Source organism: Dendrobates tinctorius, unplaced genomic scaffold (genome assembly GCF_039654945.1).
Source record: "Dendrobates tinctorius isolate UK_male_01 unplaced genomic scaffold, ASM3965494v1 ptg000019l, whole genome shotgun sequence".
Classification (NCBI taxonomy): domain Eukaryota; kingdom Metazoa; phylum Chordata; class Amphibia; order Anura; family Dendrobatidae; genus Dendrobates; species Dendrobates tinctorius.
In genome coordinates this window covers 33,997,399-34,014,229 of record NW_027361687.1, presented here as the reverse complement: position 1 = coordinate 34,014,229, position 16,831 = coordinate 33,997,399, and the positions used below count along the sequence as shown (strand labels likewise).

The window sequence follows — 16,831 nt, the reverse complement described above, 5'->3', positions numbered from 1 at the left end:
AGTGGTAGAATAGAGTCAGAGAGCGTGTGTCGCCTGATGAAGTGAGACATGAAACGTGTGTTGGGGCGGCTGGACTTCCACTGGCTTCTTGTAAGATTACTTTGCATATTTTTGTCTTTAAGGCTAGTTTCACACTAGCGCTTTTGAGCGCAGCGACGGCCTGCGCACGGCCGCTGCTAAGCCCCGCCCCCTGCCGCGCCTCCGCCGGCAGCTCCGCCTAGCGGCGCATGACGCTGCATGCGTCCTGCATCCCCTATCTTTATCACTGGGGGTGCAGGCCGTGCGCAGTATGCGTTTGGCGGCGCATGCGTCCTTTTGACGGTGCGCCGACCTGCACCAAACGCAACCTGCTGCAGTTTGGTTGCGCCGGCGCACCGTCAAAAAGGCGCATGCGCCGCCAAACACATACTGCGCACGGCCTGCGCCCCCAGTGATAAAGATAGGGGACGCATGCAGCATCATGCGCCGGTAGGCGGAGCTACCGGCGGAGGCGCAGCAGGGGGTGGGGCTTAGTGGCGGCCGTGCGCAGGCCGTCGCTACGCTCAAAAGCGCTAGTGTGAAACTAGCCTTATACTGACATGTTTTAATACGCCTCATGAGTCCCTGACTGTTTTTCCATGACCACTAGGTTTTTTCCTTTTATTATGCACTAACATAGTGGATCGCCCTCCCAGGGCTGTGGGGTACTCGGTACCGGGCCCGATGAGCTTCAATTTGGAGATGTCACGGCAGCTGGGACCCGGCCCATGGCCCTGGGCACCCATTGTAAAAGGGGAATGTTCAGTGTGCTTATGATGATTAGAGTTTGTGAATGAATAAGTCGTGACGCCACCTGTGGTGTTCGGCAATGGAGATGTTAAGCTGACGCTGCAGAGAGATCCTCTGGGACAGATGGTGTGGTGCAGCAATGATGTTATAGCCCTCCACAGGCAGGGCTGTAGTCCCAGGGCAGTGTAGGTGAGGTGACACTAGATGGTGTAGTGTCAGGCGCAGGGGATGTAGCAGTACCGGGTAGGTTGACGCAGGAATAAATGGAGGATACCAGGGCATGTAGTTCCAAAGCTTTACTCAGTCTGTTGTGGCACAAGAGCCCGCATCCGTGCCGTGTCCTCCGGGTTAGGAGCTCAGCTAACTTCCAGGCAAGATGAAGTACTCCTTTCCAACACTCCACCAACATATATGCCTTTTCTGAACGTCTCCCTCTTAGCGCCTATAGTGAAGTCCTCTCAGTACTGAGTTACACTGGAGTTCCTCCTGTCAGATGTTCCTATGAACTCTACTTGTACGGCAGACAGCTGTAGCCTGCTTCGGGGACTCTGTGCTACCAAGTCCCAGCTCACTCTCGTTGCTGTTGTGCCCCCAAGTCTTGTGTGGGAATAAAGTGGTGACAACTTCTATTCCTCCGGTGTCTGCTGCAGGACCATTAGTATCCATACAACCTCGGGGCCCGGACCCCGGCCTTGCGCTGTGAACTTGAGAAGGGTTCTGCTCTAACCCTAATCCTTAGTCCTCCTCTCCTTATGTTCCGTACTAATCCTTCCTTCTTATGGAGAGAGTCAGGCTTTCCATCAATGTCTCTTTCCTGTGCCAGCGGACCCAGGTCACTGAGGTCGGCTGCAGCACTTCCTTCATCCATCCCACTCAGAGGATCTTCACTTCTCCACTGACTCTGTCAGACTGACTAAATCCTCAACTCTTCCCACTCTTTTGGTGCCAACTAAACTCCACCCGCCTCCCAGCACTAGATGGTGTAGTGTCAGGCGCAGGGGATGTAGCAGTGCCGGGTAGGTTGACGCAGGAATAAATGGAGGATACCAGGGCATGTAGTTCCAAAGCTTTACTCAGTCTGTTGTGGCACAAGAGCCCGCATCCGTACCGTGTCCTCCGGGCTAGGAGCTCAGCTAACTTCCAGGCAAGATGAAGTACTCCTTTCCAACACTCCGCCAACATATGTGCCTTTTCTGAACGTCTCCCTCTTAGCGCCTATAGTGAAGTACTCACAGTACTGAGTTACACTGGAGTTCCTCCTGTCAGATGTTCTTATGAACTCTACTTGTACGGCAGACAGCTGTAGCCTGATTCAGGGACTCCTTGCTGCTGAGTCCCAGCTCACTCACGATGCTGTTGTGCCCCCAAGTCTTGTGTGGGAATAAAGTGGTGACAACTTCTATTCCTCCGGTGTCTGCTGCAGGACCATTAATATCCATACAACCTCGGGGACCGGACCCTGGCCTTGCGCTTAGAACTTGGGAAGGGTTCTCCTCTAACCCTAATCCTTAGTTCTCTTCTTCTCCTCACGTTCCGTACTAATCCTTTCCTTCTTATGGAGAGTCAGGCTTTCTATCAATTTTCCTTTTCTGTGCCAGCGGACCCAGGTCACTGAGGTCGGCTGCAGCACTTCCTTTATCCATCCCACTCAGGGTATCTCCTCTCAGACTGACCTCGTCAGACTCCTGTGACAAACTGACCAAATCCTACACTCTTCCCGCTCTTTTAGTGCAGACTAAACTCCACCCGCCTCCCAGCACACTTCGTGTTCCAAGAAGGGAGCCACCAAAGGGTGCTTTGCTACACTACTATGTTGTGTGGGATGCAGGTGTTGGAGCGTGGTCAGGTGTCTCCACCTTACCTGGATGGTGGGGTACCACACCTCAGGAGGAGGTGCAGTACCTCTGTGGCGACTGAACCCTCAGGGGTGCCTCAATAGCACTTTAGTTTGCAGACAATGAATATAGTCTCATGCATATAAAATTTGTTTGGTACTTTTGATGTTTACATATATGCACTTAATAGCACTTTAGTTTGCAGACAATCAATGTAGTCCTATGCATACAATATTTATCTAGTACTTTTGGAGTTTACATATATATTCCTGTCACTGGGCACATTTATTTATCAAATTCACTTTAATTCATATATGGGTCTCTTGTAGCATTCAGGCATAACCAATCCATGTTAATTTATGCACTTTAAGTCTTGGTTATATCTGTATTTATGCCTTTATGGTATTCACTTAATTTTTACTATTTAATTATGGGCCTTGTGCATTATTTTCAGATACTTTGCTAGGGTTTAGTCCTTCTGTAACAGTAGCCTCTGGTTTATTACTCATTTTGATGTTTTTTGAACTTCAATAAAAAAAATTTTTTTTTTGATTATACTCCAAGTGTTTTTGTGTTGTAGTGGTAGAATAGAGTCAGAGAGTGTGTGGGTGTCTAGGTGTGCAAGGTTTCTGCAGGGGTGTGCGTGTTGCTGGACATGGGTGACAGGTGAGGACAGGGATGAGAAAGTGAGTAGATGGTGGTTCGATAGAGTGAGAGGGGAGGATGTGAAGTTAGGGAGCAGAGACGGGTGAAGACCAGGCCTAATGTGTGTCCATCTGTGTGGGTGGCTGAGGAGGACCACTGAGTAAGTCCAAAAGTGAGTAAAAGGAGTTTTGAGGCTGCCGACTGGTGGGTGTCAATGGGGATGTTGAAGTCACCCATGATGATGGTGGGAATGTCAGCAGAGAGAAAGTGAAGAAGACAGGTGTTGAAGTGGTTAATAAAGGCAGAGGTCTATCATTATTATTGCATATAGATAGTTGTTTCCGCCAGTATTTATAATTAGAATCACAGGAAAAATGCTGCAAAAAAGTGTTGTGCTTCCTTTAAGCAGTGTGTGTCTAGGTCTATGTATGTGGGTTGCTCTGTCTGTCAGTGTTGTAGGGATTCGCTCTGGTTGGCAATAGCCGGGTGGCAGTAACGAGGCAACACACAGGCATAAAGTCCAATTCCAGTGGTTTTAATGTCACTCAGTAACCAGCAGCTTAACAAAACATAAGGAAAACCAAACACATACTCCAGCTTGGAGAACCACTGGTCCCAGACTCATCCCTTGCACGGGATGGGCGTAACTAAGCGGCTGCCAGGGCCTGCGGCATCCGCCAGGTGCCATTCCCAGGGTCCTTCCGAGTCTTGCTGCGATAGTCCTGCAGCACGGGAATCCTGTATACAAGTTTCAGGCTGAGTCCACACAAGTTCCTGTAGCTTCCAGAAACACACTCACACTGTGGCAATTACCAACCTTCATTACATAGGGCCTAACCCCTCCCACCAGTGAGGTAGACATCACATGGGCTGGTCCCGTCTTTAGGGAAAAACCCGGCCAAACATTAATCTGCTGGGAGAAACATATCTCCCATCCAGTAAAACACCCTTTACTGTACCACATACCTCCCCCCTATGTTCAACCCTAGAGGGGTGGACACATGACATACAGTGAACTCTGGACAGGGCATCTGCATTCCCCTGTAGTCTGCCTGCCCGATGTTCCACTGAAAATTTAAAATTTTGCAGGGACAGGAACCACCTGGTGACTCAGGCATTCCTCTCCTTAGCTTGACTCATCCACGTAAGAGGGGAATGATCTGTCACCACCAAAATGTTCTCCCCAGCAAATAGTAGCGCAACGATTCCAGTGCCCACTTGATGGCCAGGCACTCTCTCTCCACAATACTGTACCGGGTTTCAGCTGGGCTAAGCTTCCGGCTCAGGAAGCTAACGGGATGCTCTTCCTCGTTAACTTCCTGAGACAGCATGGCACCGAGCCCTATCTCAGAGGCTTCAGTCTGCACCACGAACTCTTTTTTGAAATTTGGAGTGATCAGGCCTGGTATACCACACAGTACCCCTTTTAATTTTGTAAAGGCCTCCTCTAACTGATCATTCCAGTGGACCATTACAGATTTTTTTCCTTTTAAACAATCTGTTAAAGGCGCGGACAGGGTTGCAAAGTTGGGAATGAATCGCCTGTAATATCCCACCAAACCCAAAAAGGCCTTTACTTGTTTTGTTGTGAGGGGACGGGGCCAGTTCTGAATTGCCTCCACCTTGTTTACTTGGGGCTTGAGAACTCCTCTCCCAATGACATAACCCAAGTACCGGGCTTCCTCTAACCCTATGAAACACTTCTTTGGGTTGGCAGTTAGCCCTGCTTGTCGCAGGGAGTCTACCACTGCCTGTACTTTTGCTAAGTGGCTTTCCCAATCGGTGCTGAACACAATTATATCATCTAGATAGGCTGAGGCATAGCGGCGATGGGGACGGAGAACAATATCCATTAACCGCTGGAACGCCATGCAATCCAAAGGGTAACACCTTATACTGGAACAGCCCCTCACGTGTTATAAACGCTGTTTTTCCCTTCGCCGCCTCTGTTAGGGATACCTACCAATAACCTTTTGTGAGGTCCAGAGTTGTAAAATACCGTGCTTGCCCAAAGCGCTCTATCAACTCGTCAACCCGGGGCATGGGGTAGGCGCCAAACTTTGAAATGTCATTGAGTTTTCTAAAATCATTACAGAATCTTAGAGACCCATCAGGCTTGGGTATTAGAACTATTGGGCTGGCCCACTCACTGAGACTCTTCTATGACCCCTATCTGTAGCATCATTTTTACCTCTTCCGAGATGGCTTGTCGCCGGGCCTCAGGCACCCGGTATGGCTTTAGTCGGACCTTGGCCAGTGACTCTGTGACAATGTCATGTTGCATTAGGGAGGTGCGTCCCGGGAGCTCCGAAAAAGCATCTGTATTTCGGCTAATGAACTCCCGGACCTCCTGAACCTGTTTAGTAGACAAAGTATCTGCAATTTTGACCCCGGGTTGGGTTTCTCCTGCCTTGCCCGAGGTAAGGGAGCCTTTTCCATTTGAAATGCTGGCAGCAGACTATCCCCACCAAGGTGCTCTCTATCTTTCCAGGGTTTAAGCAAATTAATATGGTAAACTTTTTCTGGCTTTCTCCGTCCTGGCTGGTGTACCTTGTAGTCTACTGGCCTCACCTTCTCCATGATCTCGTAGGGTCCCTGCCACCTTGCAAGAAATTTGCTATCTACGGTAGGCACAAGCACCAAGACCCGATCCCCAGGGCTAAAGGTTCTTACCCGAGCCTCCCGGTTATAGACCCAACTCTGTGACCGTTGTGCTGCCTCCACATGTTCCCGGACCAAGGGTAGGACGGTCTCCATTCTCTCTTGCATTTTTGCAACATGTTCTATCACACTTTTGTGGGGGGTAGGTTGATTCTCCCTGGCCTCTTTGGCTATATCGAGTAAGCCCCGCGGACGCCTGCCGTACAATAGTTCAAAGGGTGAGAACCCCGTAGATGCCTGAGGCACCTCCCGCACTGCAAATAACAAATATGGCAATAAAAGATCCCAGTCCTTCCCATCTTTGGAAACTGCCTTTTTTAACATGCTCTTCAGTGTCTTATTGAACCTTTCTACCAGACCATCTGTTTGGGGATGATAGACCGAGGTGCGCAACAGTTTGACATTTAATAACCGGCAGAGTTCCTTCATAATTTTTGACATAAAGGGGGTGCCCTGGTCTGTTAGAATCTCTTGCGGAATTCCCACCCTTGAAAACATACCCATAAGTTCCTTTGCTATAAGCTTAGCTGATGTGTGGCGCAGAGGAATGGCCTCAGGATATCAGGTAGCATAGTCTAGAACTACAAGAATGTGTTGGTGTCCCCTTGCCGACTTATTGAGAGGCCCCACCAGGTCGAAGGGTACCTCTATAATTGGCAAAGGCACCAAAGGGCTCCGAAGGTGAGGCTGGGGACTGGTTACCTGGCATACTGGACAGGAGCTACAGTACCGTTTAACGTCTTCATGAACCCCTGGCCAGTAAAATTGCTGCAGAATTCGGTCGATGGTCTTCTTTTGGCCCAAATGCCCAAGTAAATGCGCAAAATCCATTACCAGCCTTCAATACGTCTGAGGTATCAGTAACTGTTCTACCATTTCCCCACGTATTTTCTCCACTCGGTACAACAAATCCTGGTTCAACTCAAAGCGTGGAAACACCGTATCTGCCCCAGGTTGTTGGGGTTCCCCATTGACAAACAATACATTTTCTCTGGCCCGGGCTAAAGTAAGGTCTCGGAGTTGCGCTGTACCAAAATTAACACCTGATACATTCAAGTCTGACAACTCGGGTCCCAGAGGCAAGTCTTCCACCTCTCCAGCCAATACTTCTATGGGAGAACTCTCCCCCTCCTCCACCGAAGGGAAGGTTATTCCTACCGCCAGCACTTCTTCCTCCGGGCCACCAGGCTCATACCCCCCTTCTGCAGAATGTAACCTGGTTGCCTCTGGTGCCGGTAGTTGCTCAGTGGACGGGACAACAGACGGCCACAGCACAGAAAACAACGGAAAGTCTCTTCCAATTATCACTTCATAATGTAAATTAGTCACCACCCCCACCTCGTGGCACCGCCTCCCTGCTGGCGTGCGGATTACCACTAGTGCGGTGGGATAGTCTTTTAAGTCTCCATGTATACACAACACCCCAATTTTCCAACCCGTATACTCGCTGGTGTGTATCCAGCTGGCTCGTACCAGGGTTACAAGACTCCCTGAGTCCAATAGGGCCACACCCGGGGTGCCCTCCACTTCCACCCGACACAAATGTTCCATATTGGGGCCTTTCGGGGTGCCCACTCCACACATTGGTTCGGCATAATGGGACTGGCGGTACCCAAAATTGGTGTTCATAGGCTCAGTCAGGTGGGGGCAATCAGCTCTCATATGACCTGGTTCCTGGCACCGCCAGCAGATTATGGAGCTCCTTACTTCCCCAGATAAGTCCTGAGCGGCCTTCCTGGGCTTCGCTCGCCGATCCAGGGGCGGGGACTTAGGGAACCTTCCTGTTACCTTTCGAGGGGTCCCTCCCTGTATCTCTTTGATAGCCCCATACCTTTCTATGAGGTCTATCATCTGCATGGCATTAGTAGGGGATGCCTGACCGACCCATGTCTGGAGGGAGTGGGGCAAAGCCCTCCAAAATTTATCAATCACTATGCGGTCCAGCATGGCCGTGGGGGACAACACCTCAGGCTGCAACCACTTTTGTAACAGGTGCAACAGGTCATAATACTGGGACCGGGCTGGCTTGGAGGGGGTAAACTCCCACTGGTGTACCCGCTGGGCCCGCACTAACACATTTACCCCAAGGTGTGCCAATATCTCACCCTTGACGACCGTGTAGTCTACCCTTTGCTCTGGGGGTAGGTCCTGACACGCTTTCAACGGTCCTGGGGTCAGAAACAGAGCGCGGACATCTGCTCAATGGTCCCGGGGGAGCTTCTCTCTCTCAGCGACTCCTTCGAACATTTCCAGATACGCCTCCACATCGTCCGATTTCTCCATTTTGGGAATCGCTGTACGAACGGCTTTCCGAATATCATGGATTCCCCAGTCAGCTCCTTTTGCCTGTGCTGTCGTAATATGCTGTATCAACAGCTGATTGGTTTCCTGCTGCTGCATAGCCTGCTGTCGCATGGCCTCCTGTTGCTGCTGCCGCATGGTCTCCTGTTGCTGCTGCATAGCCTGCTGCTGCTGTGTAGCCTGCTGCTGCTGTCGCATGGCCTCTATGAGCGTTTTTACCGTGGCCTCCATTTCTGGAAAGTTCCCCGCCTGGGTCTGTGCCACTCGTTTCACCCAGGACAAAGGCTGGGGTACAAATCAAAAATAAAAACAGCCTGGCCTCACTGCTTCTGCCTGCATTCAGTCCACCAATTGTAGGGATTTGCTCTGGTTGGAAATTACCGGGCGGCAGTAACGAGGCAACACACAGGCATAAAGTTCAATTCCAGTGGTTTTAATGTCACTCAGTAACCAGCAGCTTAACAGAACATAAGGAAAACCAAACACATACTCCAGCTTGGAGAACCACTGGTCCCAGACTCACCCCTTGCACGGGACGGGCGTAACTAAGACCTGTTTCACACTTCCGTTTGTGACCATCAGTCAAGATCCGCCGATTTGAAAAAAAAACGGATCCGCCATTTTTCTTGGCGGATCCGTTTCTTTCCTCATAGACTTGCATTATCGGCGGATCTTGACGGATGGTCGTCCGTTCGATCCGCTTTTGTACGGATCCGCCAAGATTTTGGCGTCCGCTCAGCGGGCCGGATGGAGCATGTAGCGTTATTTTGTTCTCCGGATCCGCTATTTACTAAATTAACCCGCATTTCTGTCTGGCTGCTGGATAAAATATATATTCTCTCTCTCTCTCTTCCACATCGCCGCTCCTTTATGGCAACTTCTCCACGACAGCGCTACATCGCCGGTATTTTTACTTTTTTTTTTTCCCCCGGGCGCGGTTCCTTTAATTTTTCAACTTCGGCGGATCCGTACATCCTCCGATCCGATGCCACCCGTTCCTGTCAGTCCGCCTGCAGATCCGGTTTCCGCTATTTTGGCAGATTCGGACTGACAGGAAAAACTGAAGTGTGAAACAGGCCTAAGCGGCTGCCAGGGCCTGCGGCATCCGCCAGGTGCCATTCCTGGGGTCCTTCCGAGTCTTGCTGCTATAGTCCTGCAGCACGGGAATCCTGTATACAAGTTTCAGGCTGAGTCCACACAAGTTCCTGTAGCTTCCAGAAACACACTCACACTGTGGCAATCACCAACCTCCTTTACATAGGGCCTAACCCCTCCCACCAGTGAGGTAGCATCACATGGGCTGATCACGTGACCCTGACATCATCGCAGGTCCCGTCTTTAGGGAAAAACCCGGCCAAACATTAATCTGCTAGGAGAAACATATCTTCCATCCAGTAAAACACCCTTTACTGTACCACAGTGTGTAAGTCTGTGCATTTAAGAAGATGGAAGTTCTGCCCACGATTCCCTTCACGACATATATTGCTGCAGTGTATTTTGGTTTGTTTTTGTACGTTATAAGTGATAGATTATGTTCTGCCCAGTAGTAGGGAAATAACAAGGACAGTTAGGGTTACTAGTTGGGATTAGTCCAGAGCAGGAGAGGTTAAACTGAAGGGACATAGGCAGTTTCCTGTGAGGAAGGCAGACAGGGCCCAGCGTGAAGAAGAAGCAGACCTATGGTCTGACCAGCGAGCAGAGTGGCAATGAATTTTCCCTGAAGTGAGGAGACTGAGGCAATGGATAGCGAGATCCAGAATAAGGAACGAGGCAAAGTGATAGAATGAGTGAGTTACCAGAGGTGGGATGCGGGGCAGGAGGCCTAGCAAGATGCTCCCGAGTTCAGAACCCGGAGAGGTAACAGGATGCATCGGAGCAGTAATGCGAGATGAGAGCGCCCCGTGTGGTAATTCTGAGGCGTCAGCAGCCATTGAGGTAGACAGTGCTCCCCTAAGGGGAAAGGACGCGGAACCACAGGTTCAAAATTAGGACTCGCTTACTGAACTGACTCCCCCTCATTGAGCTCTTTAACATCAGGTCCTGGCCAGCAAGGCTGTAGTGCCCCCAGAGTGCCTGTGTGGTGCAGAGGGTTTTGTGCCTTTTTCTCACTTTTGCACCATCTTTTCTAGCAGTTTCCACAGATTTTTTATAATTAGCAGAAACAAACTTTAAAAAAAAAAAAAATTGGGGTGTCTGTAGTCGGGTCCCCACTGTTAGGGCCCGTGTTAGAAGCCATCAGCATCATGGAGCCAGATTATCGCTTAGCAACAGAAGTGCCATCCAGTCAGTGACCACTTCTGTACTTAATCAGTCCTGGCAACATGCCCTTAACCAACACGGCTTCCCACGTCTCGATGGAAGTGCGTCATCACGCCGCCTCCTCTCAGCGCCGCGCAGTGTCTCTAGGGTTGAGAAGCCGGAGCAGTACACCGGAAGTTCCCAGCAGGCAGTGCGCTCGGGAAGATGGCGGCGCTCAGAGCTGTGGGACGGCTGCGGGCACCTTCAGGTGCTCTGTCCGGGCGCTGGCTGAGGGCGGCGCAGCCGGTCAGGTAATGGGGGAACAGGGCCCTCCCCACAGCACAGCTGATGGGAGTTGTAGTCCTCAGTCTGTTTTATCTTGTAGAGAGAAGCAATGGCAGCCGGACATGGAGTATATGGAGCAGTACAGCGGAGCCGTCATGTACCCCAGCGCTGTCACCGCCAAATGGGTGCCCGCCCCCTGGCACGGTGAGGACCGGAGCCCATTACCCCCTCATTACGCCATGTCATGTTCCGCCACTGCTGTTTAACCCCTCAGATACCACGAAAGTGATTGTTGCTGCGGCCATAATCATCACAACACGCAGGTAGACCTCCTGCAGTACTGTGACTCAGTGGTTAGCACTGCAGTATTCATAGAGCAGCATGGAGGCTCAGTGGGTAGCATCGTAGTATTCATAGAGCAACACTCTGGTTAGTGGCCTCATTGAGCAGCACTGGCTCAGTGGTTAGCACTGTAGTCATAGAGCAGCACTGGCTTAGTGATTAGCACTGAAGTATTCATAGAGCAGCACGGAGGCTCAGTGGTTAGCACTGTAGTATTCATAGAGCAGCACGGAGGCTCAGTGGTTAGCACTAGTATTCATAGAGCAGCACGGAGGCTCAGTGGTTAGCACCGTAGTATTCAAAGAGCAGCACGGAGTCTCAGTGGTTAGCACTGTAGTCAGAGCAGCACGGAGGCTCATTGGTTAGCATAGTATTCATAGAATAGCACTGTGGCTCAGTGGATAGCACTTTCGTATTCATAGAGCAGCACTGGCTTAGTGGTTAGCACTGTAGTATTCATAGAACAGCACTGGCTCAGTGGTTAGCACTGTAGTATTCATAGAACAGCACTGGCTCAGTGGTTAGCACTGTAGTATTCATAGAACAGCACTGGCTCAGTGGTTAGCATTGTAGTATTCATAGAGCAGCACTGGCTCAGTGGTTAGCACTGTAGTATTCATAGAGCAGCACTGGCTCAGTGGTTAGCACTGTAGTATTCATAGAGCAGCACTGGCTCAGTGGTTAGCACTGTAGTATTCATAGAGCAGCACTGGCTCAGTGGTTAGCACTGTAGTATTCATAGAGCAGCACTGGCTCAGTGGTTAGCACTGTAGTATTCATAGAGCAGCACGGAGGCTCATTGGTTAGCATAGTATTCATAGAACAGCACTGTGGCTCAGTGGTTAGTACGGCTGTATTCATTGGGCAGCACTGGATCAGTGGTTAGCACTGCATTCCTTGAGCAGCACTGTCTCTGGTTAGCACTGCAGCATTTATAGAGCAGCACTGGCTCATTGGTTAACACTGTAGCATTTATAGAGCAGCATTGGCTCAGTGGTTAGCACTGTAGTATTCATAGAGCAGCACTGGCTCAGTGGTTAGCACTGTAGTATTCATAGAACAGCACGGAGGCTCATTGGTTAGCATAGTATTCATAGAACAGCACTGTGGCTCAGTGGTTAGTATGGCTGTATTCATTGGGCAGCACTGGATCAGTGGTTAGCACTGCATTCCTTGAGCAGCACTGTCTCTGGTTAGCACTGCAGTATTCATTGAGCAGCACTGGCTCAGTGGTTAGCACTGCAGTATTAATTGAACAGCACTGGCTCTGTGGTTAGCACTGCAGTATTGAGCAGCACTGGCTCAATGGTTAGCACTGCAGTATTCATTGAGCAGCACTGTGGTGCTTGGGTAGCATGTAATATTCATAGAGTAGCACAGCAGCTCAGTGGTTGGCACTGCAGTATTCATTGAGCAGCACTGTGGCTCAGTGGTTAGCCCCACAGTATTCATTGAGCAGCACTGTGGCTCAGTGGTTAGCCCCACAGTATTCATTGAGCAGCACTGTGGCTCAGTGGTTAGCACTGCAGTATTCATTGAGCAGCACTGTGGCTCAGTGGTTAGCACTGCAGTATTCATTGAGCAGCACTGTGGCTCAGTGGTTAGCACTGCAGTATTCATTGAGCAGCATTGTGGCTAAGTGGTTAGCTCTGCAGTATTCATTGAGCAGCACTGTGGCTTGAGCAGCACTGCGGCTCAGTGGTTAGCTCTGCAGTATTCATTGAGCAGCACTGCGGCTCAGTGGTTAGCTCTGCAGTATTCATTGAGCAGCACTGCGGCTCAGTGGTTAGCTCTGCAGTATTCATTGAGCAGCACTGCGGCTCAGTGGTTAGCTCTGCTGTATTCATTGAGCAGCACTGTGGCTCAGTGGTTAGCTCTGCGGTATTCATTGAGCAGCACTGTGGCTCAGTGGTTAGCACTGCGGTATTCATTGAGCAGGACTGTGGCTCAGTGGTTAGCACTGCGGTATTCATTGAGCAGGACTGGCTCAGTGGTTAGCACTGCGGTATTCATTGAGCAGGACTGTGGCTCAGTGGTTAGCACTGCGGTATTCATTGAGCAGGACTGTGGCTCAGTGGTTAGCACTGCGGTATTCATTGAGCAGGACTGTGGCTCAGTGGTTAGCACTGCGGTATTCATTGAGCAGGACTGTGGCTCAGTGGTTAGCACTTTTGCTTTACAAGCGCTGGGTCTTGGGTTCAAATCCCAACAAGGAAAACATCTGCAAGGAGTGTGTGTGTGTGTGTGTGTGTGTGTGTACTCCGGTTTCCTCCCACACTCCAAAGACATACTGATAGGGAATCCAGATTGTGAGCCCCATCGGGAACAGTGATGATAATGTCTGTAAAGCGCTGTTGAATAAGATAGCTCTTTAGAACCAATGCATAATAAAAATAATAATGAAATATGAGACTCTCCAGAGCTGTTCCTCCCTGTTTATCTCCAGAAAATGCGGCAAAAAGCGGCTGCAGTGAAAATGTGGAGAATGATCCCCGCACCCCACCACCAGCTGCACTTGGGAGTAAGAGACCCAGATAAAAATTTAGTATTTTCATAAAACAAATTTTTTCTCCACCACAAAGATATAAAACCTTCCGCAAACTTCGTTGTGGCCTCACAAGCGGAGAATAATCTCCTGGTCATTTTACGGTGTCAGAAATTAATGCAAAAATCACAGGGGAAATTGTCTCATGCGTCTTTACCATATTCTTACCAGCAGGTGTCGCTGATGCCTCAGTGATCTTGTCTGGATGATGAGGGAATTCCCTGCTTGTGACCCCTTCATCTATCACTCAGGTTGTTGTTTTTTGTCCCCCCCCCCCCTCTCCATGTACAGACAAGGACCCCCCTGTGCACAAGGAAGTGTCCAACCTCACCATCAACTTCGGCCCCCAGCATCCAGCCGCTCATGGCGTGCTTCGCCTGGTGATGGAGCTGAGCGGGGAGTCGGTGAAGAAGTGCGACCCCCACGTGGGTCTCCTGCACCGAGGAACAGAGAAGCTAATAGAGTACAAAACCTACCTGCAGGTAATCATGGGTCTATGCCTGGTGACAGCAGATGCTGGGGGTGGTACTTGTGGTAATGAGCAGCTCTCGTCCCTGCAGGCTCTGCCATACTTTGACCGTCTGGACTACGTCTCCATGATGTGCAATGAGCAGTGCTACTCCCTGGCAGTAGAGAAGCTGCTGAACATCCGCCCCCCTCTCCGAGCTCAGTGGATCAGAGGTGAGTGGTCCTTGATGCCTCCACTCCTTACCCACGATCCTCCACTAGAGGGGGCAGTAACCTTTTCCTTCATTCCTTCCAGTGCTGTTTGCGGAATTGACCCGAGTGATGAACCACGTCATGGCGGTGTGCTGCCACGCACTGGATGTCGGCGCCATGACCCCGTTCTTCTGGATGTTCGAGGAACGAGAGAAGGTAGGTTGGGAAGGGGTATAATATCTCACCCAAACCTCACACCTCTCCTAATGCAAAACCTCTGCTTGCTGACAGTGACCATAGTGTCTTTCTTGCAGATGTTTGAGTTTTACGAGCGGGTGTCGGGAGCTCGGATGCACGCGGCCTACATCCGGCCAGGAGGAGTGCACCAGGTTTGCTATCATTACCTGTCCCCTCCCCCCTCCTGTACATATGAGGGGCCCCTGATGATTGTTTGCCCTGTGTCTCCTAGGACATGCCGCTCGGCCTGATGAACGACATCTACGAGTTCATAAAGAATTTCTCATTGCGGATTGACGAGTTAGAGGAGGTGTGGATCCAGACGTCTCTGGCAGAGGGGTGCCCCGACCGACCATAGTAAATTGTCATCATGCAGAGGGGGTTTCCTCTGAACAATGAGCCATAGTTGTGGGTCGTGTGGCTTTCTATCCTTGCAAGTTTGGTCCCTGACAACGTCCTTCATCGCTATGTTTAATAAATTGTTTTCAATTAACGCCCCAGAGGATGCACACCAATGTCCATCCTGTGTGCATGACCCCCCCCCCCGCTCACCTAGAGGAGGTGGCGTACAGTAACAGCAGATTACAGACATCCCATAATCGTCTTGTGTCCTCCAGATGCTGACAAACAACCGAATCTGGAAGAACCGGACTGTGGACATTGGGGTGATCTCGGCCGAGGACGCCCTGAACTACGGGTTTAGGTAACTACATGATGATATCAGTCCTGCTGGATTATAGGTGTTCTGTTTTATTTACCTAACTGGCAAAATCCTGTAGTCCAATATTATGTTGCAGAGTTTTCATTAATCCCGCTCCTCCACAGATTACCGTTTCGCTCTGACACTTCTTGTGCCTTTGTAGTGGGGTGATGCTCCGAGGTTCAGGGATTCAGTGGGACCTCCGGAAGATGCAGCCATACGATGTGTACGACCAGGTGGAGTTTGACATCCCCATCGGATCTAGGGGAGATTGTTACGACAGGTGAGTGGGCGGGCTGGTACATACTAGCCCCTCCCTCAGTGTCGTGTCTCACCAAAAGGACCTGTATCTGTCCCCCAGGTACCTGTGTCGTGTGGAGGAGATGCGCCAGTCCCTGCGGATTATCCACCAGTGTCTCAATAAGATGCCGGAAGGTGAGATCAAGGTGGACGACGCCAAGATCTCCCCTCCCAAGAGGTCGGAAATGAAGGTAGGACAGATGGGGATTATGGGGTTAATAAAAGGTAACTCCGGCACTCAAAATAGAGATTAATTTCCAAAAATATTTTACTTCCAAAGAGAACAAACAGGATTGTTGTTCGCAATTGACCCAAAAATACAGATACGTATAGTTCCCAAAAAATACAGACACGTGTAGCTCTCAACGTTTCAGCTTATTTTAAGCCTTTTTCAAGAGGTGCCTGTTGTAATGTAAATGGCTTCAAAATTTCATTGGCCCACTGGACTGATGTGGGGGTTTCCGGGTGTCAGGGGCCGTGCGCCGAATGGTGTTAATCCATGCCAACATCGCTGACAAATTTCATTTTTTTCCCTTCAGCGCTCCATGGAGTCTCTGATCCATCACTTCAAGCTGTACACAGAGGGCTACCAAGTGCCTCCCGGAGCCACCTACACCGCCATCGAGGCCCCCAAGGTACGGCTGGTGGGAGAGGGGAATCCTGGGGTTGGATTTAGGCACAATGCTAGGAGATGTGACATCACATTTCTGCCAATTCTGTGTCCCTCTAACTCCATATTCTTCTTTCCAGGGTGAGTTTGGGGTCTACCTGGTGTCTGATGGAACGAGCCGCCCGTACCGCTGTAAGATTAAGGCCCCCGGATTCGCTCACTTGGTAGATAGATACTCCATCTCCCCCCCCCCCCCCCCCCCCATTCTCAGGAGCACATCTGCGACCATACTTCATTCTTGATTTCTCCTCTTCTAGGCTGGCTTGGACAAGATGTCGCAGGGTCACATGCTCGCGGACGTGGTCGCCATCATTGGTGAGTGCTGCAGCAGGGTGTGATGGGGTTTGTATCCAGTGTTCATCCTGGATACTGACGTGGTTTCTCCTCTCGTAGGGACTCAGGATATCGTGTTCGGAGAAGTCGACCGATAATCCGCTTGCTCGGAAGGTCCTCCACGTCCCCTCCATCCTGACGTTATTTAACATTGTGTTTGTAAAAGTCTGAAAATAAAAAGTCTCTGCTTTCTAAAAGGATAACGACTGTGTGGTCATCGCCGCTGCTGACATGTGCCAGGAAGATTTATCAGATGAAAGCTGGTGACGGCTAATATGGCCGCAGGGATAGTCATCCAGCTGGTGGGTGGT

At 50.4% G+C, this 16,831-nt stretch overlaps 1 protein-coding gene across 1 annotated transcript; it reads left to right on the top strand.

The window, feature by feature from the left end:
- The first annotated feature begins 10,580 nt into the window (after positions 1-10,580).
- On the top strand, positions 10,581-16,723 carry NDUFS2 (NADH:ubiquinone oxidoreductase core subunit S2). The gene is made up of 14 exons (XM_073566874.1): positions 10,581-10,759; positions 10,834-10,937; positions 13,912-14,102; positions 14,181-14,301; positions 14,384-14,496; positions 14,595-14,669; positions 14,750-14,827; positions 15,135-15,220; positions 15,381-15,500; positions 15,579-15,708; positions 16,057-16,152; positions 16,268-16,351; positions 16,445-16,502; positions 16,581-16,723. Exons 1-14 carry the CDS (start codon positions 10,674-10,676, stop codon positions 16,616-16,618), a joined length of 1,380 nt encoding a protein of 459 aa, XP_073422975.1. The 5' UTR covers positions 10,581-10,673; the 3' UTR covers positions 16,619-16,723.
- The last annotated feature ends 108 nt before the right edge of the window (positions 16,724-16,831 follow it).

Bases quoted from the DNA above. Each gene is read 5' to 3' on its own strand.
- NDUFS2 (XM_073566874.1), top strand. From the start codon at position 10,674: ATGGCGGCGCTCAGAGCTGTGGGACGGCTGCGGGCACCTTCAGGTGCT. The intron at 14,302-14,383 runs GTGAGTGGTCCT...CATTCCTTCCAG, and splicing joins CCGAGCTCAGTGGATCAGAG to TGCTGTTTGCGGAATTGACC. The intron at 15,501-15,578 runs GTGAGTGGGCGG...TCTGTCCCCCAG, and splicing joins AGGGGAGATTGTTACGACAG to GTACCTGTGTCGTGTGGAGG.